General features: G+C 40.1%; 1 protein-coding gene across 2 annotated transcripts in view; it reads left to right on the top strand.

The window, feature by feature from the left end:
* Window positions 1–606: 606 nt before the first annotated feature.
* Window positions 607–26,966, top strand: part of LOC132286359 (syntaxin-22-like) — a 46,494-nt gene continuing 20,134 nt past the window's right edge. The window contains exons 1-4 of one of the 2 annotated variants that reach the window (XM_059788687.1): window positions 607–1,003; window positions 1,098–1,191; window positions 2,333–2,472; window positions 2,564–2,635. In XM_059788687.1, coding sequence (XP_059644670.1) covers window positions 825–1,003; window positions 1,098–1,191; window positions 2,333–2,472; window positions 2,564–2,635 — 485 coding nt within the window. In that variant the 5' untranslated portion in view covers window positions 607–824. The remainder of the gene's footprint in view (window positions 1,004–1,097; window positions 1,192–2,332; window positions 2,473–2,563; window positions 2,636–26,966) is intronic. The other variant, XM_059788686.1, reaches the window with a different exon arrangement.

The raw sequence follows: 26,966 nt of genomic DNA on the forward strand, positions 1-26,966 counted from the left end.
GGATATATACCCACTTGCCAAATTACATGTGGTGATTTGATTAAGATCTATGATTTGGTAATTAAAATAAAACGTACCCATTTATTATTAATTCAAATTAGTAATCAGAATGATGATTTACGTATTGTTTTAAAACAATTATACATATACATGATGGTTGAAACTTTAATCACATACTATATTAAGATAAACTTAAAAAAAAAAAATTATACAAATAGTCAATTACTACTGATTTGAATTAAAAATTATACAAATAGTCCAATCACTGAAGCACAACATTTCACCGGATGATTCATGTGGCTGAGACATGTATAGACTAGGGTTCTGTAGTCTAGGAATGTTTTGTGCTTTTGTTGGGCTTGGGCCTGTGGGTTCTTTAGCTTTGTTAACTTTTGGCTTGTATTTCTTTTACTGTTTTAGCTCGGTTGTCTATGATCGTGGGCCTCCGCTGCTATTGGGCTGTAATTTTTTTGTATCTATTGAATATACATCTAACTTACCTTCCAAATAAAAAAAAAACATTTCATTTCTTATTATCAAGGTTAAATGAGGTGGCATGGTATGTAATAACTGCTACCCCACATGGTGAGTGGTTTTCCCAGGACCCAAGCAGTTCTTCCTAAAACTGAATAGCCCTGTTTTGGTTTTTTAACATCTGCTGAATCTTATTCTTCTTTTCAACATACCAGACCAGAAGAACTCAAATTCCGTGAGTGCTCCTTTTCGAAAACAGAGAATAATCCGCCATGCTTCTATGAAAACCGACCGATAACTTTCCTGCTCCTTGAGAAAGCCTCCCTTTACTTGTCAGAAAGCCCAAAAGTATGAGCTTCCAAGATCTCCAGAATTGGGGGACCAAGCCCTCCTCCTCGGTTGCGTCTCAAAATCCATCGCAGACCGTGGCTGCCGGAATATTCCAGATCAATACTGCCGTCGCCGGATTCCGTAGGCTTGTTGATGCCATCGGAACCTCCAAGGACACCCCCGATCACCGTCAAAAGCTGTCAGTTCTCCCTCTATTTTTCTGTCTCTCTTACTTACTTATTTATTATTTACTTTGATTTGACAAATGCAATTTTACGACTGATTCGGGACAGGCACAATACAAGGCAACGGATAATGCAGTTAGTGAAGCAAACTTCTGCCAAGCTCAAATCCCTCAGCGAATCCGACCGGGGTACCACTGTCGATGTAAATTCGCCACACCACTCTCTCCTTCCCACTATTACCTTTATCATTTTGTAAATTCATGACTCAAATTCAGTTTGGCACCCCCTTCAATTTTTTTACAACTGTCACCTTCTCTCACTTTCTATCTCTTTGTGTCTTCACAATATATTTAAAAAAAATGAAAATCGTGAAGGTAAAATTTTGAAATCATTACTAATAAATAAAAGTGAACGCCAACATTAAATTTTTAATTTACTTATATGTGTTTATAATTTTGAGTTAAATAATAATGAACTTATTGTGTTTATTTCTCTAGTACTGTTTCAAAGTTTTAAGTTTTGTTTCATTTGCTAATGAATGTGATAATTCTTCAAGGTTAAACAAAATTGTCGCTCAACAATTGAATTTTTCAAGGTTATCTTGGGCATGATTCAAAAGAACAAGTGGTTTGTGCTCTCAGTGTCGTGCATTGAAATTGATGCCTTTTGAGGATTTGAGGTTGTCATGCTGCTCGCTAGATGGATAAAACTTCTCATTGGTTGTGTTATCAACTCCATATAATAGAATAAAAGCAGCGTTCATTGATTTTTAGTAGCATATCTACAACTAACTTGAAATTTGAGGACAGTTGGTCAATAACACTATCTCTGTCCCTTAATTGGGTGTTATATGATTTCAAAGAATTTCCTTTACAGTTCATCACTGTTAGAATATTATGATAACAGTCAGAGTAAAGTGTATATCTCTGTCATGGTAGTTGGGAGTAAAATTATTTGACAAGCCTTCTCTGTTGTAATATTTTGTGAGGTCATATAAAAGCAGTTGTTTTTAATTGTTGGTCTGAGATAGAATCCATGTGTTTCATAAAAGAATTCAGTTCGTTGTTGACGTATTTTTATCTCTTACTTTGTGGATTTATGGTCTGTCTCCAGTTGTCAGTTTTATATTGATTTATACTGTTAAAATAACTTTCTTATTAGCCCAAAACTTAACACTTTGGTGATGCATAAAATTTTGTATATGATAGGAAGATGAATTTGTCATGGTCAATAAGGTGTTTTTCTATGAAAAGACTTAGCTACTTCTAGTTGAATGTTTAATATTGTCAATAGTCTCCATCTGTGTATTAGGAATAACCAGTATTTTTGGGTGGATTCTCCAGCAAAGCAAGAGAATAGAAGATGCTAAGCTTGCAAGAGATTTTCAAACTACCTTACAAGAATTTCAGAAAGTTCAACAGCTTGCCTCTGAGCGCGAGTCTACTTACTTGCCTTCTGCTTCTCCATCTTCCTTCATGACTACGTATGCATTCGTAGCTTTTTCTTTTAAAACATTTTTACTCTACTTACCTCTGATGCATTACCATTTTACTTTGTTGTGCTTTTGGAAGCAGCACTAACTCTGGTGAATACTCGGTGCCTACCATGGAACAGGAGAACCAACCATTTCTTACAGAACAAAAGAGGTAGGCACTTTTGATCATAACAATGAGTACGTTGGTACTTCAAAGGTACTTGGTATGGTCTGTATTAATCGAGGGTGTTAGGTGGGTGGACTTTACAAACTACAAACCTAGATTTCGGCATTACTTGTACAAAGCAAATACCCAACTCAAACCCGCATTCCACGCTTTATAGCTGACTTTTCCCATGACAAGCAATTACCCCTAGTTTTCTAGTACTCATATATATATATATATATATATATATATGTATGTATTGCTAACAAAGATATGGTGTCCTTTCAGTGTCTGCCCAATGCCAGTTATCTATATTTTCTTGTACTTGTTCTAAATTCAGTTGAATTAAGAGGCTCTGTATCCATATAGATTAGATATTTCTAGTGCATTATTTTTGAATGGGGGTTGGTACTTTGTTCCTTCAGAAATGGTAGGAAACATGAAGCCAATTGCTGGTTAAAAAATTGCCTACACGTGTTTGAATTTCCTTAAAAACATTTGATGTGATCCAACAAGCCACTGCATTCCCCCAGGAACTGAAGATAGGTATAAATGGCTAGGCGAGGAGGAAACTTAAATGTATATAAAATGTTGGTCTAAGCAGTGAAAAAGAGCAGAACGGTTTGTGCTGCCAATTCCAAGTTGAGTTGAATATTTGGAGGATCATAATCATCAATGTAAGTGGCTAGATGATAAAGCCCAAAGAAGTCACACACCAAAGAAAAAAAAGCGGAAAAGAACTGGGTAAAGCTAGAGAGAAGTACATAAAACTAAAGTTTAAAGACTTGGATCAACAAATTGCACTCTCAAGCATGGAGCTTGTTTGCAAGGTTATAACAAGTTTCTGCTAATTTTTCTTTGAGTGAAGAAAAGCACATCATTGTGTTCCTGCCCACCTTTTGGAGTCAAAATTGTGTAGTATCTATTGGCATCTTTTCTTTCAAGAAAAATATCCCTTATTAGAGATTTCCAATTGGCTCTTGTACATGGCTCTTGCTAGAAAATTTGATTTTAAAGGTTGGCAGCAGCATGATTTGAAATTAGGAACTGAAAAACAAAGGAACCAGATACAGTTCCATAAAACTCGGTGCATCTATGGGGGCAAGTACCTCGTTGTTTATAGTGTTGGCAAACTTTTCAATTAAATTCGGAGTATGTATTTTATTTATTTTTGAGTCAGTTAGCTGGAAGGTACTTTTGATCCATGGATGACTTATGACTACGAAGCATAAAGACCAAGCATCTTATGGTGAAAAGCTAAAGTCAACTTCATGAATTGATTATTTACCAAATTAGATGTTTATTTCATGCATTGGTAGTTTAAAAATGTATATAGAACATTTATAATGCACCATGGTTTGATAAAATGGATTCAAAATTTGAAAGATAAGGTTTTTAAGCATACTAGGCTAAGATAAATCAATCAAGCCTTATGGGAATTGATGGATGCATTTTGGACTGAGTTTGATGGGTTGAGCTAATGATGGATCGGTCAGCAATCAAGCAATACTGAAGGATCAGGACTTGGATCATTTATGGCATTGACCTGAGACTTCTACTTTTGACGGATAACTAAAATTAACTTATTTCTTTCAAGACTTAAGTTGTCTATCATATATATATAGCCTTTTTAGGTTTTGAAACATACAAAGGCCTCTTAGAACAAGTGCATATAGGGAGTTCTAAAGATTTTTTTCTACGGCAAACCTTTAAAACAGCATTCACATATGTTTCTATTTTCCATACACAATGCTTTAGATGATGGGCATGATGGTTTTTGAATGTTGAGATGCGGTTTTGAGTTGTTCTTTATATACCTGCATCAAAGATGATCACACAATAGCAAGTTTGGATTGCTAGCCATGGTGATCAATCATGGAGATAAGAGCAGATTACGTTGGTGAACGAGTTCGTTGATTGATAGCTGCATAGTTCAAGGTAGGGTATAAGTTGTAGATCAGGGTTAACTGCATAATTTCATTGGCTTTTAGAATCTGGTTACTTGGTTGTATACTTTCTTCTTAGTGGAGGTCCAGAGTCTCGTGGTTTTACCATCATAAAGTTCTCCATGTGTTAACCTTTATAAGGTTCTCCATGTGTTAACCTTTATAAGGTTCTCCATGTATTTAGTATTCTTTGATGTATTAGAGTCATGTATTTACCCTTATAAGGTTCTCCATGTATTTAGTATTCTTTGGCGTATTTAGTAGTGGTACCAGAGCATATTGGTCAGGGACATTTCCCTTCAATTAGTATTACAGCGGGATGCTCTATTAACTGAGTTAGATCATGGATACGTTTAATTAAAGTGGATCCACTACTAGACCTGTTTTTTATATGGAACTAATTATTACTAGAAAGCTAGAATGACGGCATTCACACGATCACTTGATGGAACAATTTGGGATGTTAATGCGAATGGATGGACTCATCCAACTCAAACTGTTGATGGAGAAACTGTGTAAAACCTAGAGCTGAAAGGTGTAAAAGTGATAATGAACAATGTATTTGGCATTCTGATTGCAGTCTTTAGTGCAGTGACATCAAATGAATTTGGTAAAATATCAAGTTGCAATTTATGTAAAGAAGCTTGAGACATGCTAGAAACCACAAACAAAGGAACATCAGCTGTTAAGGTCTCAACATTACGTACCATAGTAGAAAATTTTGGTATGATGAGGATGGGAGAAAATGAAACCTTTGATGAGTTCTATGGAAAGCTTAATGGCATAGTAGATAGTAGCTTGAAGATAGGTGAAAGATTTATGAAATTAAAGCTGTAAGAAAATCTCTCAGATCTTTACATGCTGAGTTTCAATCAAAAGTAACTACTGTTGAAGAAAGTAGAGATGTAGACTAGATCAAGGTAGAGAAGTTGACTTGTAAATTAAACTTCCCCCAAATAAGAAAACTAGAAGTCCTATTTGCCATTCGTTTAAAGAAAATTCTGAAGATACCGAGAGTGACACTTTTAAAGAAGAGATAGCGCTTCTTAAATGGAAGTTCAACAATGTTCTGGAGAAGAACAAGAATTATTACAAGTGAGGTTTTCCATAGAATGTCTCATTATATTGAGTGATTGAGTTATAAAGTAAGGAGCTTTATTGAATACGTAAAAGATTGGTCAAGCGCAACACCTACACAGGATTGGATGACTGGTCATTGGAGATCAAATAATGGATTGTTGGAGGATCACATGAGGAGTGAATTTGTTAATAGAGCCGACTGCATGCCTGGAGTCTTTTGAGTTAGGGCTGCAACTCAGGCAGGCTAACCTGAGCCCAACCCAAAAATTTTTGGGCTTATTTGGAATTCGGTTCAGGCTTGGGCTAAGAAAGAGGAACTTGAATTCATGGAGAAACTATATAAAACCTAGAGCTAAAAAGTGTAAAAGTGATTATGAACAATGTATTTGGCATTCTGAGTGCAATCTTTAGTGCAGTGACATAAAATGAATTTGATAAAATATCAATGTGCAATGTACGTAAAGAAGCTTGAGACATGCTAGAAACCACAAACAAAGGAACATCATCTGTTAAGGTCTCAACATTACGTACAGTTAAGAGTATAAAATACTAAGAAGATTTAGGTGAAAAGTAAGAGGAGAGATGAAGAGAAAGTGATTAGAGAAAAGGTTTTGGGCAGACGACTGATCATCCATCTATCCCTTCACCTTGCCACATATTTATATTAGAATAGAGACAAATACAATAATACCCTTGGGGTAAAATAACCGAAGAAAATAACAACTAACTATAAAATATAATAACAACACTCCCCCTCAAGTTGGAGCATATAAATCAAACATGCCCAGCTTGAAAGACAAACGTTGAAAGGAAGCATGAGGTAATGGTTTCGTGAGAATATCTCCCAGTTGATCATTCGAGCGAATATAAGGAGTGACAATCTCTTTCTTCGTCAGCAAGTCCCGAATAAAGTGACAATCAACCTCTACATGTTTAGTACGCTCGTGGAACACATGATTACTAGCAATAAATATAGCGGCCTGATTGTCGCAATGCATATGCATAGGAGTAGGAATATTGACACCAAGATCTTGAAGGAGAGAACGAACCCATAACATCTCTGAGGCAGTATGAGCCATAGCACGATACTCAGCTTGAGCACTAGAACGGGCAACAACATTTTGCTTTTTACTACGCCAAGTAAGTAGATTCCCACTGACAAATGTACAACAGCCAGAAGTGGATCGCCGATCAGAAGGACTTCCAGTCCAGTCAGCATCACCAAAACCAATCACAAATAGGGAAGCTGAAGGCTTATACAACAAACCATTCCCTGGTGTTCTCTTCAGATATCGTAAAATACGACAAACAACATTAAAATGGGGTTGACAATGAGTATGCATGTACTGACTCACCAAACTAACGGCATAAGTAATATCAGGCCGTGTAACTGTAAGATAAATCAACTTTCCAACCAATCTCCAATATCTACCCACATCAGCATACCGTGCCCCTTGCTTACCATCAAGCTTATTAGTGGAATCCATAGGAGTATTAACCGGTCGAGCACCTAAAAGACCAGTCTCAGACAAAAGATCGAGCACATATTTCCTTTGAGATAAAGAGATACCTTGATGAGAACGAGCAACCTCAATCCCAAGAAAATAATGAAGAACATCCAAGTCTTTAGTATGGAAGTGTTGGCCCAAATGTCTTTTCAAATCAGCAATACCTACGGAGTAACTTCCAGAAGAGTGATGAACAAAAACTGAATGATTAGAAGTAGAACGGTGGAAACCATAGGCAAGTACCATGGCACTAAAGCGATAAACCTAGCATGGGGGGGCTGCTTTAGACCATATAGAGCCTTTCACAGTCGACAAACAAGATTTTCGCTACCAGCAACAACATAACCTAGGGGCTGATCCATGTACAGTTCCTCCTGATGATCACTATGGAGGAATGCATTCTTTATATCAAGCTGGTATAAGGGCCAAGAACAACTGACAACAACAGAAAGTAAGATCCGTACAGAATTTAAATGAGCCACAGGAGAAAAAGTCTCCAAGTAATCAATGCCATAAGTTTGTGTGTACCTTTTAGCAACCAAGCGTGCCTTAAGACGCTCAACAGAACCATCAGGAAGGTACTTAAGAGTATAAACCCAACGACAACCTACTGTTTATTTTACAGGAGGAAGAGTAGTAAGCTCCCAAGTCAGACTCTTATGAAGGGCACTAATTTACTCATCCATGGCATGTTTCCATCCAGACAAAGATAAAGCCTGCTTATAAGATATGGGAACAAAAATAGAGGACAAAGCACAAGCAAAGGACTGCAAACAAGGTGAAGCATGATTATAGGACACAAAATGAGCAATAAGATGTTGAGTACAATTGCGTTTACTTCGTTGAATTGCAATAGGAGTAGAGGAGGAAGAAAGAGGAACCTCTAACGGCAAAGATGTGGTATCTGGACTAAAAGAAACAACACGCCTATGTTGGAATCGCTGATAAACCTGCAAGGGAGGATTAGTCGAAGGAGAAATAGGTGGAAAAGTTAATGGTGCAGGAAGAGTAAGCAAATAAGTCTCCTCCTCATGGCAAGATATGAGATCTGTAGATAAGAGACCGCTAGATGAGGAAAAGAAAGAGGTGGACTCAAAAAAGGTAACATCGGCACTAACAAAGTAACGACGAGACTCAAGATAGTAACAACGATAACCTTTTTGAGTCTGAGAGCACCCAAGAAAAACACATTTGCAGGCGCGAGGAGGTCATTTGTCCCGACCTAGATAAAGAATATGAAATATGAACAAGGAAACACTACCAAAAACCCGAGTGAGCTGAAAAGGTGAGAGACTATGGTATAAAAGAGAAAAAGGAGGTTGATGCTGGCAGAATTTCTAAGGAATTTGTGTTTTTCATAAACTTTCCATATTTTGAGTAGTTTTCTTATTTTCATCAGCTTTCCTTTTTAAGTAGTTTTCTGATTTTCAACAGCTTTCCTATTTTTGTTTTATTATATATTTGGTAGTTAGCTAATATAAGGCTAGGATTGGGGAGGAAGAAATTCTATATAAAGCCTTGTAATTTCTAAGGTTCAATTAGTTTTAGAATTACAGAGAATTCTTTTGCAGCAAATATAGTTTACCTTTCAATTCTCCTTTCTCTTGCTTTTTTGTTCTTATTTTGTTTCAATATTGCTGTGGAGACGATTTATTCATATCCTCTTGGTAAAGCAGCATCAGTTTGGTATCAGAGCTATGGTTTAGCTTTTCGACTGCTCAGTCATGCCTCCACGACAACAACGGAGAGGAGGATAGGATGCAGAATCTGGCTAAACCTATTCCTAAGCAACACGAAAGCGAGATAGAGTTTTTGCGGAGACAAGTTATTAACTCAACTATTAGGTCAACGTGTTGTCAACACGCCAGTTGATGACAATGTTTCGGTGGATGATGATGTGTTAGACATCGAGACTATTGCGAAAAATTCATTCTATTTTTCGCTTAGCCATAGATCACTCGACGAGCGGACTGATCGTTGTTGATCGACAGATGTCAATTTCCAGATTTATGATTTTTGTGAGGACAACCTTGAAGAGGATTTTTTCAATCCTTTTTGTATTAGCGCAACATCCAGACTAACACCTATTTCACTGGATGAAAGGCGTTGGAATGGTGGCTTCGTGAAGGAAATTCCTGAATTTGTAGGAAATCTTGGTGGAGAAGAAAAACAACTTTTGATCGAGGAAGATGATGCAACCCCAATGGTCAAGCCAAAATATGATGATTACCCAGAGGAAGAGGATGATATTATATATGGTGATATAGGTGAATTCTTGGTTATGCAAATGCCACTATTTATTCCGACACATGAGGATGATGAGGAAGTTACAAAAGAAGGATCTCAAGATGAAGTATGTGCGGTTGATCATGAAGATTTTGGATCCATGGAGATGAAAGACAATATATATTTTTATTAAAAATAACCATATCATACAAGAATATATCATACACAAATATAACAAAATCCATTCAAACTAGTAATGCGGGAAGGTCCCCATATGTCCGTGTGGACTACAACAAAGGACTCAGACTGTCTATCATGTCTACTAGGAAAACAGCTACGGTGATGGTTGCCCAACTCACAAGCTTCCCATTCTAAACTAGACACATAAATCAAACCAGGATTAGCTAACTTGAGTTTAGCCAATGATGGATGACCTAGACGAAAGTGCCATTGAAGAGGTGACACGGTAACACGCAAAGCAGATGAAATGAAGGAGAACCACTAGGATCCAAATAATATAGGTCGTCCTTCTCATGTCCCGAACCAATCATCTTCTTCGTCATGAGGTCCTAGAAAACACAATAATTAGGAGAAAAGGTTACAAAACAATGTAATGATTTAGTAAACTGACTAATTGAAAACAAGTTAAAGGGAAAGTTAGGAACATAGAGACCAGAGGGTAAAGATAAGGAATTTGTGGGATGAAGAACACCTGTCCGTAGGACTGGCCGAGAAGAATCATCATCCAATACAATTTGACGTTTAACAGGGTTCAAATTAGAAAAGAGAGAGGGTATACCAGACATATGAGGGTTTGCTCCAGAGTCAATAACCCAGGACGAAGGAGAATGGGCCACACATGCATTATTACCTGAATCAACAAATGAAGCAGTGGGAGCAGATGGAAGCGTGGTGCGCAATGTCTGAACCAACTCGCTGAGCTGAGTAGTGAGTGCATCATGTGAACTAGAACCAAGAGTTCCAAACAGGGCAGGAGTTGACTATGGCTGTGTAGTACCATCAATGACCTAATGTGCATAATTCGACTTGCTATACTTCACCCAACAATAAAGTTCAGTATTCCACCACAATGATCGCACTTCCTGTCACCACGGCCGCCGATACAACCACCCCCTCTAGAACCACCACGAGAAACACGACCTACACGACCACCACAAAAACTACCCACAACCTCCACTACTGGAGACTAAAGTAGAGGACTCTAAAGAAGTGACAGTGGAGCTTGTCATGGTGGAGCTTTGTCCCAAGGATGAGTGCAATAATCGAGAATAAGCATTAGCAGCAGTAGGCAGGGTCTCACTCGCAAAAATCTGTTCTTTAAAGCCATGGAGGTCTGAGTCTAAACCAGATAACACAAAAGCAATCATAAATTCTTCCCAATGTTGTTTTTGTTGCTCCAAGTCAGTAGTAAAGGGCCGATGTTGTAGTAATTGACCCCACAAATTTTTCAATATGCTGTCGTATTCAGACAATGATTTTCCAAACTGCTTAGTAGTGAAAATTTTCTCATATAACTCATAAACCCGAGAAACATTACTCTTTTGTTACTTATAAAAAAAAAAAAAAAAAAACATTACTCTTTTGCGGGTAAGATTTTGCAATCGAGTCGCAAATCTTCTTAGAGGAGCCACAAAATTCAACCGTAATAGCAACATCGGGCTATCATATCTATTAACACTCTCCCTCAAGTTGAACAATTTACCACGATAAAAGAAGAACCCAAATAAAGCCTTAGAAGAAATATAAAAAGAAGAAAAATGAGAGAATTGTATAGAGGTTTGAATGATTGGATGTCGCATGCTGAGGAGGAAATGGAGGCCAAGGGAGGTGAGAATGATGGATGTAGGGTGGAACAGGGTAACTCTCTTGATCTGATTTTGTGGGAAAAGGAAGGTCATGCTAGTTTGGGGGTGGTGGATCCCTTGGCTGTCGTTCATCCAGAGGATTTGGGCAGCATGGTCTGTAGGCAGAGAGGTGAGGATATTGGTAAGGATTGGGTTATGGCTAATATTGGGGCTACTAGTGAGAAGCTTGGGGTCTCTTGCAAGGGGAATAGTGAACAAGCCTTGGCCATTCTTCAAGCTACTGTTGAGGGGAGAGAGGGGGAGATGATTCAGTTTTCTAGATGGAGAAGCAGGAAGAAGAAGAACCTTACTCCAGGAAGAGGGGAAAGGGAGTTAAGGAACTTGTGTTTTGATGTGAACTATGATGGAAAGTCTGCGGGGGAGAAGGAGAGGGGAAGTGGTAAGGGGGGCGGGAGTGGTAAGGGGGTGATGGGGGCGTCTGTTTCCTCATGAAGCTACGAATTCTATCCTGGAATGTCCGTGGTCTCAATGATCTGGGCAAGCAGAAGGTGGTGAAGATGGCAGTTAGAAAATGGGGGGTGCATTTGGTGTGCCTCCAAGAAGCAAAGATGGACTCTATGACGGAGAAAGTGGTTAGGAGTTTGTGGGGGAATCGATTTGTTGAGTGGGAGGTGCTGGATTCTGTTGGGGCTTCTTGTGGTATTCTCATTATGTGGGATAGGAGATGGATGGCTAAAATGGAGGTTTGCAGGGGGAGATTTTCTTTGTCTTGTGCTTTTGTTTTGGAGGAGGATGGGTTCTCTTGGGGTTTTTCCGGGGTGTATGGGCCGGTTGATGATGGTGTGAGGGATGCGTTGTGGGAGGAGTTGAGTGGGGTGAAGGGGAGGTGGTCTCTTCCTTGGTGTGTGGCCGGTGATTTTAATGTGGTTAGGTCATCGGCAGAGAGATCTACAGGTGGTTCGTGGACTCAAGCTATGATGCATTTTTCTGATTTTATTGATGGTCATCAGCTTATTGATCTTCCTCTTGAGGGAGCTTCTTTTACTTGGTCCAGCGGGAGGGAATCGCAAACTTTTTCTCGGCTTGATAGATTTCTGATTTCCGACGACTGGGAGGAGAAGTTCCCGGATGTTGTTCAAGCTGTGCTGGCTAGGGTTACGTCGGACCATATCCCCTTGGTTTTGGATTGTGGAGGTTTGAGATCTCGTTGCACTCCTTTTAGATTTGAGAACATGTGGCTTCGAGTGGATAATTTCCAGGTTTCTTTGCTTTCTTGGTGGGAGGAGAACCTGGTGGTGGGTACGTCCAGTTTTATTCTTACAAGCAAGCTTCGACTCCTGAAGAATAAGCTCAAAAGGTGGAATAAGGAGGAGTGTGGGAATTTGGAGTGGAGGAAGAATAAGGCTTTGGCTTATATTGACGAGATCGATAGAATGGAAGGGGAGGGTGTTCTTTCTGAGTCTCATCGCACTAGGAGAGCAGCTTGTCAGGCAGAATGTGTGGAAATTGCTCTATTGGAGGAAATCTCGTGGCGCCAGAAATCTTGGGCCTTATGGCTCAAAGAGGGGGATCGTAATACCAAGTTTTTTCATAGAACTGCTAATGCTCATAGGAGGGGGCAACCATATTGGGCGATTGTGTGTGGATGGTACGGTCTTGTCTACAAAGGAGGAGGTGCGAAATGGTATTGTCTCTTTCTACCAAAGGCTTTATTTTGAGCCTCTTCGATGGAGGCCAAGGCTTGATGACCTTCATTTTGACTCTATTTCTGTTTTGGAAAGGGATGGGCTGGAGGTTCCTTTTTTGGAGGAGGAGGTGCTGAAGGCTCTCAAGAGTTGTAATGGCGATAAGGCTCCAGGCCCCGATGGTTTTACTATGAGATTTTTGCTGGAAAGTTGGGAGGTGGTTAGGCTTGAGATTATGAGCACTTTTCATGAGTTTCATTCCACGGGGAGATTTGAGAAATCACTGAATGCATCCTTTATTGCCCTTATTCCTAAGAAGGGTGGTGCTTCTAATGTCAAGGACTTTAGACCAATTAGTCTGATTGGATGTATCTATAAGATCATTGCGAAAGTCCTTGCGCTTAGGCTGAGGGAGGTGCTTGATGGAGTTGTTTCTGAGTCTCAGAATGCCTTTATTGGGGGTAGACAGATTCTGGACTCGGCTCTCATTGCGAGTGAATGTGTGGATTCTAGACTTTGTAGTGGTGTTCTTGGTGTTCTTTGTAAGCTGGATATCGAAAAAGTCTATGATCATGTCAGTTGGAATTTCCTGTTGTATCTATTGGAGAGGATGGGTTTTGGTGCGAAATGGAAGAAATGGATTACTACATGTGTTTCCACTGTCAGATTTTCGATTTTGGTTAATGGGTCTCCTACGGGATTCTTTGGTAGTTCTCGAGGTCTGAGGCAGGGGGACCCTCTTTTCCCATTTTTGTTTATTATTGTTATGGAGGCCCTTAGTAGGTTGACGAGAAGGGTTGTGGATTTGGGGTTTATTAGGGGTTTCAAGGTCGGCCCTGAATCGGTTCAGCAGATGGAGATTTCTCACCACCTTTTTGCGGATGATACTATTGTTTTCTGTGAGGCAGAGGTGTCCCAGTTGCAGTATTTAAGATGTGTTTTGGTTTGTTTTCAGGCTGTCTCTAGTCTGAAAGTCAATGTGGGTAAAAGTGTGCTTGTCCCTGTAGGGGAGGTGCAGGATGTGGATTCTCTGGCTGCTATTTTAGGCTGTGGGACGCGACGCTTCCCTATTTCTTATTTGGGTCTACCACTAGGGGACTCGGCAAGGTGATCGGTTGATCAACTATACATCAACCTTCGCAATAGCACGAATCATTGAAAAATAGGGCTATTGGTCAGGTAAGTCGAACCACTGGGACTGCGCTAATCTATGGTAACCTAAGTGTCTAGAGTCATTTTAGAGTGATAAGGTGTAATAAAGAGTTGTTGATTGGTTTGTCACTAAGCTAGAAATGTAAAGATGCATAAAATAATAAATGGAAGGAGATTAAAAGGAGTGAAACTTAGGTGGAGAGGACTAGGGAAATGAATCCACCACACACCTCATAAACATGCTAGCTTGCAATTAACTTGGGGAGCTACTTATGTAAATGACCATGATATGTAGAGATGCATGATAACTACACTATCTTCAAGAAGTTCATACAATCAAGAGCTAAGTATAAACCATCTAAGTATAATCCCCTAGGAATGGCCTATCAAATCCCTTACTTTGTATGGTAAATGCACATGTAATCAAAGACTAAGTATAATCCATCCACGGTTGGTATGAACCATCTACTTAATTACATTAAACTAGGGGTGTAGTATGGTTCATCGTTCCTAGGAATGGACTATCAAAACCTTCACAAGACATGCCAAGAAAACCATTTCATAATCTCATCTCCATTCCCACTATGAAGATGCAAGCTATAAAATCATGAGAGAATATAACCTAAAACAAGATGATAAAACTCAACATAATCATTAATAGAATTTAAGATCCATTACAACATGTGTAGAGCTCTAGATTATGAAAAATACCACATACATACTTCATTCCCCAAATTAAGAACAAAACTAGAGTATGCTTACAAGGGAGGCTTCATCACCTCCCTAGAAGAAGAGTTAGTTACCCATTGGAGCCTTAGAATGAAGAAGAAGCTTGAACTCCATCTCCAATTTTCGAGCTTCCCTTTGTTAGCTTGAAGAACTCTCTTTCCTTGCTCTCTTCTCTCTCCTCTATCTTCCCAAAATGAAGCATACCAAATGTGTGGCCTTTGGTAGCCTTTTATTCTCCAACAAAACCCTCTCTCTCCTCCAAGGAACACCTCCAACCACTTCATAAAGAAGGAAGATGGCATTGAGGAAACCAATGTGCAAGTGGCTGAAATTGAGCCATTTCCGAGTGCAATCTGCCTGATTTTCGAGCACTCGAAAAGTGGTCTCGAGCACTCTAAATTAGTGTAATGTGCAACATGCTCTTCTTGCTCAGCGCTGACCTACTTTGGTAAAACTGCTATAACTTTGTGCCCCGAACTCCGAATGATGATCTGTTTGAAGATTTGGAGAGCTGATTCAGTGCTTTAAAAACTTCATGTTTTGATGAAGACCCAATTCTCAAGTCTGGTTGGTCGAAAATGGGGAGAAAGGCAGTACTTCAGTGCTGCCAGGCAGTTCTGCGCACCTCTGTTAAGAAGATCATAACTCTCTGCTCCGAACTCCGAATGATGAACCGCTTGAAGATTTGGAAAGCTGATTCAGAGATCTAAATCTTTCATGTTATGATGGAAGTCCAGTTCTTGAGTTTGCTAGGTCGAAAATGGCGACAAAAGTCAGGATCACTGCTGCCAGAAATTCAGAAATGGCACCCTTTTTGTTCAAAATTCCACAAGGCATCATTTTTGCTTCCTTTTTGCACTTTAACCTGAAAATGCATAAAAACATGCAAATGGAGTTAATCTACATAAAATAATCAATTAATGGACTTTGTTAATGTAATTTAGGGCGCTTGAATATACAGTATTCAGCGCTTATCACACCCCCAAACTTACATTTTGCTAGTCCCTTAGCAAAACCAAAATGCAAAGCTCAATGGAATGAAAACATGGGAATGCTATTACAAAAATATTCACCATGGCAAAGATAAACATAAACATAGCTCAAATACAACTTGAAACAGATAAAGAGCTGGAGACGGGATCATTGGGAAGACTACCTTGCATATATGAAGCATTGATACAAAAATTGGGAAAAACCATTTCAACATGCATGCATCAACATCATAGTCCATATAAATAATTCAATTGTCATCTCTTAAATGGAAATAACTCAAACTCCAGTGAAAGTGAATTGGATTCTCAACATGCGGCTTTTACTTTCTTTGCCAATTCCACAGCACAAGTTTTCAAATCAATGAATTCCCCTTTAAATGAGGTCCCTAAGGCATGATTTTATTTACAAGACAACTTTTGTTGCTTGTTGACAATTTATTGCAACTCATAAGCGAAACATAGAATGGTTGTGCAATGCTGAAGTCCTTTAAGTTTTCTAACCAACCTATGTAGCAAGCGTTAGGCCAACAGCTCCCAAACCAGATGGCTTTAGGGTGTTAAGTGTAGAGACACTCTTAGGGCTTAATAGCTCAAGTTGGAAAGGCTACGAACTCCAACGAATCATGTTTATTACAATTTTTTTTTTTGAATGACCGTGCAATGTTTAAGTCCCTTAAGCTTTCTAACCAACCCTTGTAGCAAGCGTTAGGCCAACAACTCCCAAACCAGACGGCTTTAGGGTGCTAAGTGTAGAGACACTCCTAGGGCTTAATAGCTCGAGTTGGAAAGGTTACGAACGTCAACTGGTCAAAATTATTATTATTATTATTATTATTATTATTTTTTTTTTAATAGAAACATGCCAAAGGTATCCATCTATCAGGTTCATCAAATCAGATTAACTAGGCCAAGGTCAAGGTCAATCAAGTTGCATGCCTCACAGTTAAGTTTCCAATGTGCATCTGTGCATTGTGAAGCTTATAAGAGTGTAAATCCAGCAAGAATCTAATTGAGACATTTATACAGACTACATTGTATTTGCATGATCACATCAAATTCAAATTTCTTTTTTTTCAAAAATTTCTCAATTGCTTCTATACACAAGGTATTAAACATATGCTTTGTCTCCGACAAGTTCCAAGTTACACTATCATTGCTTTACAAAAATATGATACCAAAACTATGCCAAGAATGCTTTGATGCACCCCCAAACTTAAACTACACAGTGTCCTCAATGTGGGACATGGATGTAAGTTAGAGACAAAAATGACAAAGAGTATAAAAAAGAACAACAATACCCAGGGGGAGGAAACGGCATCTTGATACAAAAACCCCCAAACTTGAATTGGACTGCGCAACCTGGAGAGCATCATGAAGAACAAAAAGAAACAACCACAAACAGCATTAATAGCACAAGCATAAATATAGAAAAAGAATGTACCGAAAGTTAACAGAACAGAAAGAATTTGCATTGCAAAAAGAGATTACATGATTACAAAAAGAGCTGTACAGGGATCATGTCTACTAGAGCAACCTATACATAGCAAATTCTTACAGTTCAAAAGGAAAACAAAAGATACAAGAGAAATAGGTACATATGAAACAAAAAGATAAGGTCCAACACTCGCAACAAGCTACGGTCTAGAGGGTAAACGGGCGAGGATGGAATGGAGGAGAGATTGAGTCTTACGCCGTTCAGCGGAGGCCAAACGACGTTCCTCAGTGGCGACACGACGGTCTTCAGCAGCAAGACGACGATCTTCTTCAGCACGTGAAGAAGTCTCACACAGAGTCCGAGTGTACGCGGACAAAGAATTCTCAAAACGATCCAGTCGCTCATGAATACCGGCAAAGCTAGCTCGGATGAAAGCCTGGTCCTGGTGAGAGTCGACCGGAGGCTCTACCCTTGCAGCGGCTGCTGCGGTGGAAGCATCCTCAGAAGGAGGAGGAGGTGGAGCGTGGATGAACAGGGGGGCAGCAGGCTGAGGGGTACTAGAATGGCTAAGAACATTGATCCACCGACGCTGGGTAAAAATTTTAATCTTTTTGCCTTTTGGTTCATGGGGAGGAACAATGAAACCCTTGTGCGGAAGGAGCCGAGTGATGAAAAACGGCAAAGGCAATTTCCGATTTTCAACTCGCGGAACCCGTGCATTATGAGCATCATGCCAAAACTTCATAAATGTGGTCCAAATGAGCTCTGGGATGGAGAACCATTGGCCTTGGTCCATGGCATATAAGGCTTGCAAAAGGAGGCCCCGACGCTCGGTGCTATGCACCAAAGGGCAGACATTGTGCTTGAAGACAGTGTCAATGAAGCACAGGCGGTCCGGAAGATTGGTTTTGTGGATAAAAGACCGGGGCCTAGTAGGATCGTCAACAGTGCAAATGGCAGCGGCAATCTGCTCCACAGTTAATGTATCCGACTCCTCATATAAAGGGAGATTCTCACGATTGACAATGTCATCGGGGCACTCAATGGGGCAACCAGAAACCTGAATGATGTCAGTCATAGTGAAAGCATAGGTGGTGCCATCAATGGATGTAGTGAGAGAAATGGGTGGCTCTTCAGGGCATTGGAGATTCTGGTAGAAGAGGCGCACTACACGGGGGTAGGCAACCCTGGCAAGGGGTGCGCAAATGTGCTGCAGACGCCGGTTAGTCAATTCGGCGACAGCCCACGAAGTAGTGGGTAGAATGTCAAAGGCATCCGTGAGCGGAAATGAGAGTTCGTAGTTGAGTTGTTTGCGATCCCAAGGATCACGTGGTCGCTCACGATTGACAGCACGGGCACCCGAAGAGGGTCGAGGAGGGCGAGAAGGACCGGCACGAGACATTTAGAGAGGGGGACTTGGTTGAGGAATTTCAGCGAACACCTGGCGTGCACCACAAAAAGGAGAGGGTGAAAATGAGTGGGGTGGATGAAGCAAACCCAAAAATTTTGACAAGCAATGAAGCTCTAGCATAGAGCTAGTATCAACAAACCATCAACACAACAAAACACCAACATTGCAAGCCCATCCTCCTTGTAAAATCAGCATGAATGAACAAAGGCAGGAAAAACAAAGGTAGAAGAGACTGACCTGAATTGCACTCTATCCTAGAGTAAGAAGAATGGTAGGAAGAGGGAGGGGAGATGATGGGGTGGTGGTTGTGGATGAGGGTAGGTGGGTGAGTAGGGTGAATTGCATGGGGAAGAGAAAGGTGGTGGTTGTGGGGGGAGGTGAGGAGAGGTTGGGGAGAGGGGGTGGCTGCCGAGAGTATGGATGAGAGAGGAAAGGTGGTGATGGTTGATGGAGGTGGTGAGGGTTTAGAGAGAGAGAGAGGTGAGGTTTGGGTGAGTTGGTATGGGTGAAGGGAGAGAGAGAGATGAGCCGAGAGGGTGGGGATTGTTGGGGGTGAAATAGAGGAGGGCTGGGGGTTAAAAGGAGTGAGGGGTTGGTTGGGTTCGAGTGCTCGAAGAGGCCCTTCGAGCACTCGAAATAAGGACACAGGCCTCGGGCCAAGGGCAGGAAGAGGTCGAGCACTCGAAGCTTGGGCTTCGAGTGCTCGAAATAGGAGCAGTGGCCTCGGCTGAGGATGGGGCATGGTGCTCTACACTTCGAGCACTCGAAATGGGACTTCGAGTGCTCGAAGTCTTGGTAGTGAGCTCGGGTGGGAGCTTCAAACAAGCTCGAGCACTCAAGAGGGAAGTGAGAGGGCTCGGGTGAGGTTGGCTGTGGCATGAGAGGTGGTGGTGTGTGAAGTGGGGGTTGGTTGGTTGTTGGGGGCAGGCATGGGGTTGGTTGCATGGGTTTGAGGGTGGTTTGGTTATGGAGGTGAGGTGGCTTGGCATGGAGGCATGCATGAGGTGGTGGGTTTGGAAGTTGGTGGTCGAGAGTGGTGGATGGTGGGTTGGTGAGGATGATGTCGGGATGATGAGGTGGGGTTGAGGTTAGGATGGGTTTGCATGCAAGATTTGCATGCTTGGTTGGGGAGGTGTGGGTGGTTTTGCATGCATGGGCATGCATGGTTGTGGGTTGAGAGGAGATGGAGGGGCATGCATGCATGGGGCTTGCATGCTGGAGGTTTGAGGTTGGTTGATGCTTGGTGGGCATGGTTGATTTCTTGCATGGTGAAGCTTTGGTGGGTGAGATGCCGAGAGTTGGGAGCTTGGAGTGAGGAGAGAGAAAAGGTGGAGGAGGTGAAGCTGGGTTTGCATGGGGTGGTGAGGTTTTAGGGTGAGGAAAGAGACCTACGACCGAACATCAACAACAAAGCATATACTCAACAAAACAATTCATCAACCACAACTCCACATACGATGTTCCCTTTCTCCTCAATTATCAAGACAAAAAATAAATGGCCACGACAAGGACCGATGCTTGAACACAAAATTAAAACAGGATAAGAGCCTCAACAAGGGCTTCACAACTAAACTAAAACTAAATTTAACACATGCACGATATTCACAATTCGAAACTAAAAGTCACGAGACTTACCTGGGGTCCTCTAGACTTACAATTTGCTAGCAATCCCACGGCGAGCTTCGAGTCCCTAGAATCTTACAACACGAAGATGATTAAAACATACAAGGAATATTCACAAGACACAATATGCACAATCAAACTAAATTTAACCCTAAACTTTGGTTGCTAAACCGTTTGCAAGTCCCCGGCAACGGCGCCAAAAATTGATCGGTTGATCAACTATACATCAACCTTCGCAATAGCACGAATCATTGTAAAATAGGGCTATTGGTCGGGTAAGTCGAACCACTGGGACTGCGCTAATCTATGGCAACCTAAGTGTCTAGAGTCATTTTAGAGTGATAAGGTGTAATAAAGAGTTGTTGATTGGTTTGTCACTAAGCTAGAAATGTAAAGATGCATAAAATAATAAATGGAAGGAGATTAAAAGGAGTGAAACTTAGGTGGAGAGGACTAGGGAAATGAATCCACCACACACCTCATAAACATGCTAGCTTGCAATTAACTTGGGGAGCTACTTATGTAAATGACCATGATATGTAGAGATGCATGATAACTACACTATCTTCAAGAAGTTCATACAATCAAGAGCTAAGTATAAACCATCTAAGTATAATCCCCTAGGAATGGCCTATCAAATCCCTTACTTTGTATGGTAAATGCACATGTAATCAAAGACCAAGTATAATCCATCCACGGTTGGTATGAACCATCTACTTAATTACATTAAACTAGGGGTGTAGTATGGTTCATCGTTCCTAGGAATGGACTATCAAAACCTTCACAAGACATGCCAAGAAAACCATTTCATAATCTCATCTCCATTCCCACTATGAAGATGCAAGCTATAAAATCATGAGAGAATATAACCTAAAACAAGATGATAAAACTCAACATAATCATTAATAGAATTTAAGATCCATTACAACATGTGTAGAGCTCTAGATTATGAAAAATACCACATACATACTTCATTCCCCAAATTAAGAACAAAACTAGAGTATGCTTACAAGGGAGGCTTCATCACCTCCCTAGAAGAAGAGTTAGTTACCCATTGGAGCCTTAGAATGAAGAAGAAGCTTGAACTCCATCTCCAATTTTCGAGCTTCCCTTTGTTAGCTTGAAGAACTCTCTTTCCTTGCTCTCTTCTCTCTCCTCTATCTTCCCAAAATGAAGCATACCAAATGTGTGGCCTTTGGTAGCCTTTTATTCTCCAACAAAACCCTCTCTCTCCTCCAAGGAACACCTCCAACCACTTCATAAAGAAGGAAGATGGCATTGAGGAAACCAATGTGCAAGTGGCTGAAATTGAGCCATTTCCGAGTGCAATCTGCCTGATTTTCGAGCACTCGAAAAGTGGTCTCGAGCACTCTAAATTAGTGTAATGTGCAACATGCTCTTCTTGCTCAGCGCTGACCTACTTTGGTAAAACTGCTATAACTTTGTGCCCCGAACTCCGAATGATGATCTGTTTGAAGATTTGGAGAGCTGATTCAGTGCTTTAAAAACTTCATGTTTTAATGAAGACCCAATTCTCAAGTCTGGTTGGTCGAAAATGGGGAGAAAGGCAGTACTTCAGTGCTGCCAGGCAGTTCTGCGCACCTCTGTTAAGAAGATCATAACTCTCTGCTCCGAACTCCGAATGATGAACCGCTTGAAGATTTGGAAAGCTGATTCAGAGATCTAAATCTTTCATGTTATGATGGAAGTCCAGTTCTTGAGTTTGCTAGGTCGAAAATGGCGACAAAAGTCAGGATCACTGCTGCCAGAAATTCAGAAATGGCACCCTTTTTGTTCAAAATTCCACAAGGCATCATTTTTGCTTCCTTTTTGCACTTTAACCTGAAAATGCATAAAAACATGCAAATGGAGTTAATCTACATAAAATAATCAATTAATGGACTTTGTTAATGTAATTTAGGGCGCTTGAATATACAGTATTCAGCGCTTATCACAAGGAGGGTGGGAAGTTGGGACCCGGTGATTGAGCGGGTCGAGAGAAGATTGGCTGTTTGGAAAAGTCACGTTAGTGAAGAGTGTTTTGTCAAGCTTTCCAGCATACTTTCTCTCGCTTTTTAGGATTCCAGCCTCTATTGTGGGAAGACTGGAGATGCTCCAACGGAATTTCCTTTGGGGGGGTCGTGGGGAGGAGTTTATGTATCATCTTGTCAAATGGGATCAGGTTTGCAAGCCTCTTCAGCTTGGTGGTCTCGGAATTAGAAGACTGGCCCCTTTTAATAATGCTTTTCTAGGCAAGTGGCTTTGGAGGTTCAGCAGTGAAAGACATAGATTATGGAGAAAGGTCATTTCTTGTCGTTTTGGGGAGGAGAGGGGGGTGGTCAGCTAGGCCTGTTAGGGCTGCTTATGGTGTGGGGGTGTGGAGGTCCATTGGGAAGGGGTGGGATGAATTCTCCAAACACGTTAGATTCAGAGTTCGGGATGGAAGATTTGTCAGGTTTTGGGAGGATTCTTGGTGTGAAGATAGGCCTTTGGCTCTGTTGTTTCCAAGATTGTTTAGGATTGCTGTTGACAAACATGCTATGGTTGCTGACTGCTATCGTCTTGATAGCGGGACGTTGTCTTGGGATGTGCGATTCAGGCGACCTTTTCAGGATTGGGAGTTGGATGATGTCACTGGCTTGTTGGCCCTTTTGTATAGACAGGAATTGGATGGCACTGGTGTGGATTCCTTGTTTTGGGTGCCTTCTTTTAATGGGACGTTCCAGGTTCGGTCATTCTTTGTGCACCTCTCTGGGTTTCATGGGTTGCCCTTCCCGTGGAAGACGGTGTGGCTCTCTAAGGCGCCCCTTAGGGTGGCCTTTTTTGTGTGGACTGCAGCTTGGAGTAAGATTCTGACTTTGGACAATTTACGGAAGAGAAGACATATCATTGTTAACCGGTGTTGTCTTTGCAAGTGTTTTAGGGAGTCCGTGGATCACCTTCTATTGCATTGTCCTGTTGCTTATGAATGTTGGAGTCTTTTGCTTGGTTTGTTTGGCATCCATTGGGTCATGCCTCAGACTTCTCGAGGATTGCTAGATATCTGGAGGGGCCAATGGGTGGGGGCTCAGGCTAGAGACTTTTGGAGGGTGACCCTTCTTTGCGTTTGGTGGAGTCTTTGGAAAGAGCGGAACAGAAGATCTTTTGATGGGAAGGAGTGCTCTATTGGAGAGCTGAAATTTTCTATTATTTGTACCCTTTTTTGTTGGGGTTGTGGGAGGGATTATTCTTCTTTAGAGGACATTGTGGACTTTTTGGGTTCTTTGAGTTCATAGATTCTTTTTGTGTATATTTCGGGACGCGTTCCCCTTTTGAACGCTTTCTAATACATTTTACTTATCAGAAAAAAAAAAAAAAAAAACAAAAAAGAAAATTAAATCAAATCTAAATCAAATCACAAAATATTTTATGGCATATATTTTTGTAGCATAATCAAATCTCCGCTAATACAGTAAATCATTCCATAAATCGTGGCTATCATATCTGCTAACACTCCCCTTTAAGTTGGTGCGTGGATATCTGAAACACCCAACTTGGACAATGCATCCTTAAACACAATCACAATCTTGTTGATGCCCTTTATAAGAATGTCTGCAAGCTGCTAAGAGCTTGTGACAAATGGAGTGCAAATTTGACCAAATATGATCTTCTCTTGATCTAGTGCTTTGGCAGAGTAGGGCTATGGCACTTGGGGTATGTGAGTTGCTATGGCTAAAAACCTTGATGACAAACTTGTGCGCATATGTCTAGGCATAGAATATGCAATGATTTTATTTAGTTTCCTTTATTGTATTATTAACATGTGCTCTTTTTAATATATAAAAATATGAGAGTTGTGAATGAGTGTTTTTACATCTTATTTAAACCTTTTACGTATTTCTCTTTTCTTTCTTCTATATTATATTTCTTCTTGGTATCAAGAAGAAATATAAAAAGAAGAAAAATGATAGAATTGTATGAAGGCTTGAATGAGATAATCACTCATTCACAGCTCTAGTATTTATATATAAAAAGAGCACATGCTCATATTACAAGAAAGGAAATTAAATCAAATCTAAATCAAGTCACAGAATATTCTATGGCATATTCTATAGCATAATCAAATCTCTGCTAATACAGTAAGTCATTCCATAAATTGTGGCTATCCTATCTCGGCTAACAGCCTTCCATCCTTTCTTTCTTCATTTCCTTGCTTGAAGAAAACACAATAATCCTCTTTCATCAGCAAAGAACACCTTTTCATGGACTTCCCGAGCTCTTCTTTAAATTTAGAAGATTTCCAAAGCTTTTTTTTGGGAATTTAAGATTTCCAAAGCTTGCTTGAACACATATCATGAAACGAAACCTGAATTAATCTGATTTTCAAATGAGAACAACTCCAAGTTATATGTCGCAACAAGAAATCATCCCAAATTGAGTCATGAATATGGAATTCATGATTTTCCAACCTCGTGAACTAAGTAGCTTCATTTCTTACCAAGTTATTCCAGAAACTTGAATCTGATGTCATGCTTATTGCGCCATGTACCACAGGAATTTCACTGTTTTTATCTTCAGATTGCCCCACTTGAGAATACTTTGCTGGATCAGATTTATTATCTTTACTCTCAATAGCTGCTGAAAAGATGAACTGAATGTTTTCTTTATAAGGTGAGCATACAGAATAACAAGGAATCTCATGACCCTCAAAGGTGTACTGCTTAGAACCAACATCCCACAGCTTACTTGTCTTGTCCTCTCCATTAGTTATGAAGCATAACTGCTGGTTTGGATGAGGGAATGCAAGATCACTAACACCATCAACCTGGGCACCAATCTCTAGGTGGTTCCGTACATCCTCGCCATCATGGTAGGAGTATATTTGCTCAGTGCTCTTGGAGTATGAAGCTACAAAAAGGATACCATCAGAACTCCATATTACTCTCTTCACTAATGCAGGATACTCATTAGCCAAAGATTCCTGCAGAGTCATTGAACATAATCGAAGGTTACAGACCTTGAAATTTCTGGAAGCAAGCTTCTCCTTGTCACCAACCTCCCACAATGCGACATCACCAATATTCGTTCTAGAAGGGAGCAGAGTTTGTTGCATTTGATGGAAATCAATGCTCTTCATAGCAGAATCCTGATTCAGATTTGCTAGTTTTGGGCAAATCATGATAAGAATACAAGACTCAGGCATAGCTCTGACCAGGATTTGCAATAGGCAAGATTTTAGCAGAGACATTGTTGAGAAATCCAAGAAGAGCAGGTTGAACAGTGACAACTTCTTCAACTTTAGGCAAGTTGATGGTTGCTTCCTTAAATTTGTCCTCCACCTTCTTGTCCTCTTGAATCTCAGCTTCATTGCAGGCTGATTGATTTTCAGTTGTTGCGCTATTCGATTCAATTGCATCACTTGAATTTCTCCTATCCCATGCAAATCACCACCATTATTCTCTAAAGAAATTTCGTCTTTATGTTCCTCCACCTTTTTGTCAAATTCTTGATACGAGAAAGTTGAGTTTTCCTCCAGTCTCGCCTTCTTCATCTACCCATCCAGCAAATTCATCCCAATCTGATGTGGCATTTACAAAATCAACATAATTTCCAACTTTGCAATTATCAAAAACTGTTGAACCCTTGGCAGACTTGTATCTCAACTCCTCATGTGCGTACCAAACTTCACACTCTTTAGTACGGCTCACCATTGATGGTTTAACTGATACCACTTGAAGCAAACAAAAAAAGGAAAGTCACTCTGATACCACTTGAAGCAAACAGAAATGAACAAGTCGTCTTACAATTGTAAGGGAGACTAGGAATACTCCAATCACCGTTGGAGCCTAGATTTCTATAGGAAATCTGGGAAAAAACCTGAAGAATTGTTTATAACTTATAATAACTCAAAATATATTGATAAAGACTTGAATACAACAAATATACATGTCTATCCTTTTTATAATAAGATTGTTAATGACTCTTCAATTCTCTAGACTGACTTTTGGACTATCTTGACTGACTTTTAAACTACCCACAGAGCATTAATAACAACTTCTATTCCCAGGACATATTCAGATTTCCACACCATAATTAGTATTTAATAGACTTTGACTAAACACTTTTCAAGGCATCATTGACCGCCTCAATCTTGACTAAGGTACCATGAATGATTTGCATCATATACCTAAGGAAACAAGTACCTATTAAAATATCTTATTCAGGATATGTAAACTATTAAAACTTATAACTCTTATTCAAGATATGTAGACTATTAAAACTATAAATCTTATTCAGGATATGTGGACTGAGACATTGACTAAAGTTAACACTAAACTAGTAATTTTTCCTGTAGAATTGGGCCTACACCAACGATTGGTGTTGAGTCCACACCTATTTGCGATAGTATTGGACGAAATAACAAAAGATATTCAAGAAAACATCCCACGGTGTATGTTTTTTTTTTTTTTTTGATAAGTAAGAATTTTATAAAAAAGCGCTCAAAGGGGAGCGAAACATCCCACGGTGTATGTTATCTGCAGATGACCTAGTATTAATAGATACTTCTAAGGAAGCCTTATCAACAAAATTAGAAACATGGAGAAAGGCCCTAGAAACAAAAGGCCTAAAAATTACTAAAACTAAAACGGAATATATGGAATGTAAATTTTATAAAGTAGAAAATGATGCCATTATAAATATTACAATTCAAGACCAAAGAGTTACTCTAAAAAATTACTTTCGT

This window comes from Cornus florida, unplaced genomic scaffold (assembly GCF_030987335.1).
Source record: "Cornus florida cultivar Cherokee Brave unplaced genomic scaffold, ASM3098733v1 CherokeeBrave_3.0.0_Hap2_Chr11, whole genome shotgun sequence".
NCBI classification, from domain to species: Eukaryota; Viridiplantae; Streptophyta; class Magnoliopsida; order Cornales; family Cornaceae; genus Cornus; species Cornus florida.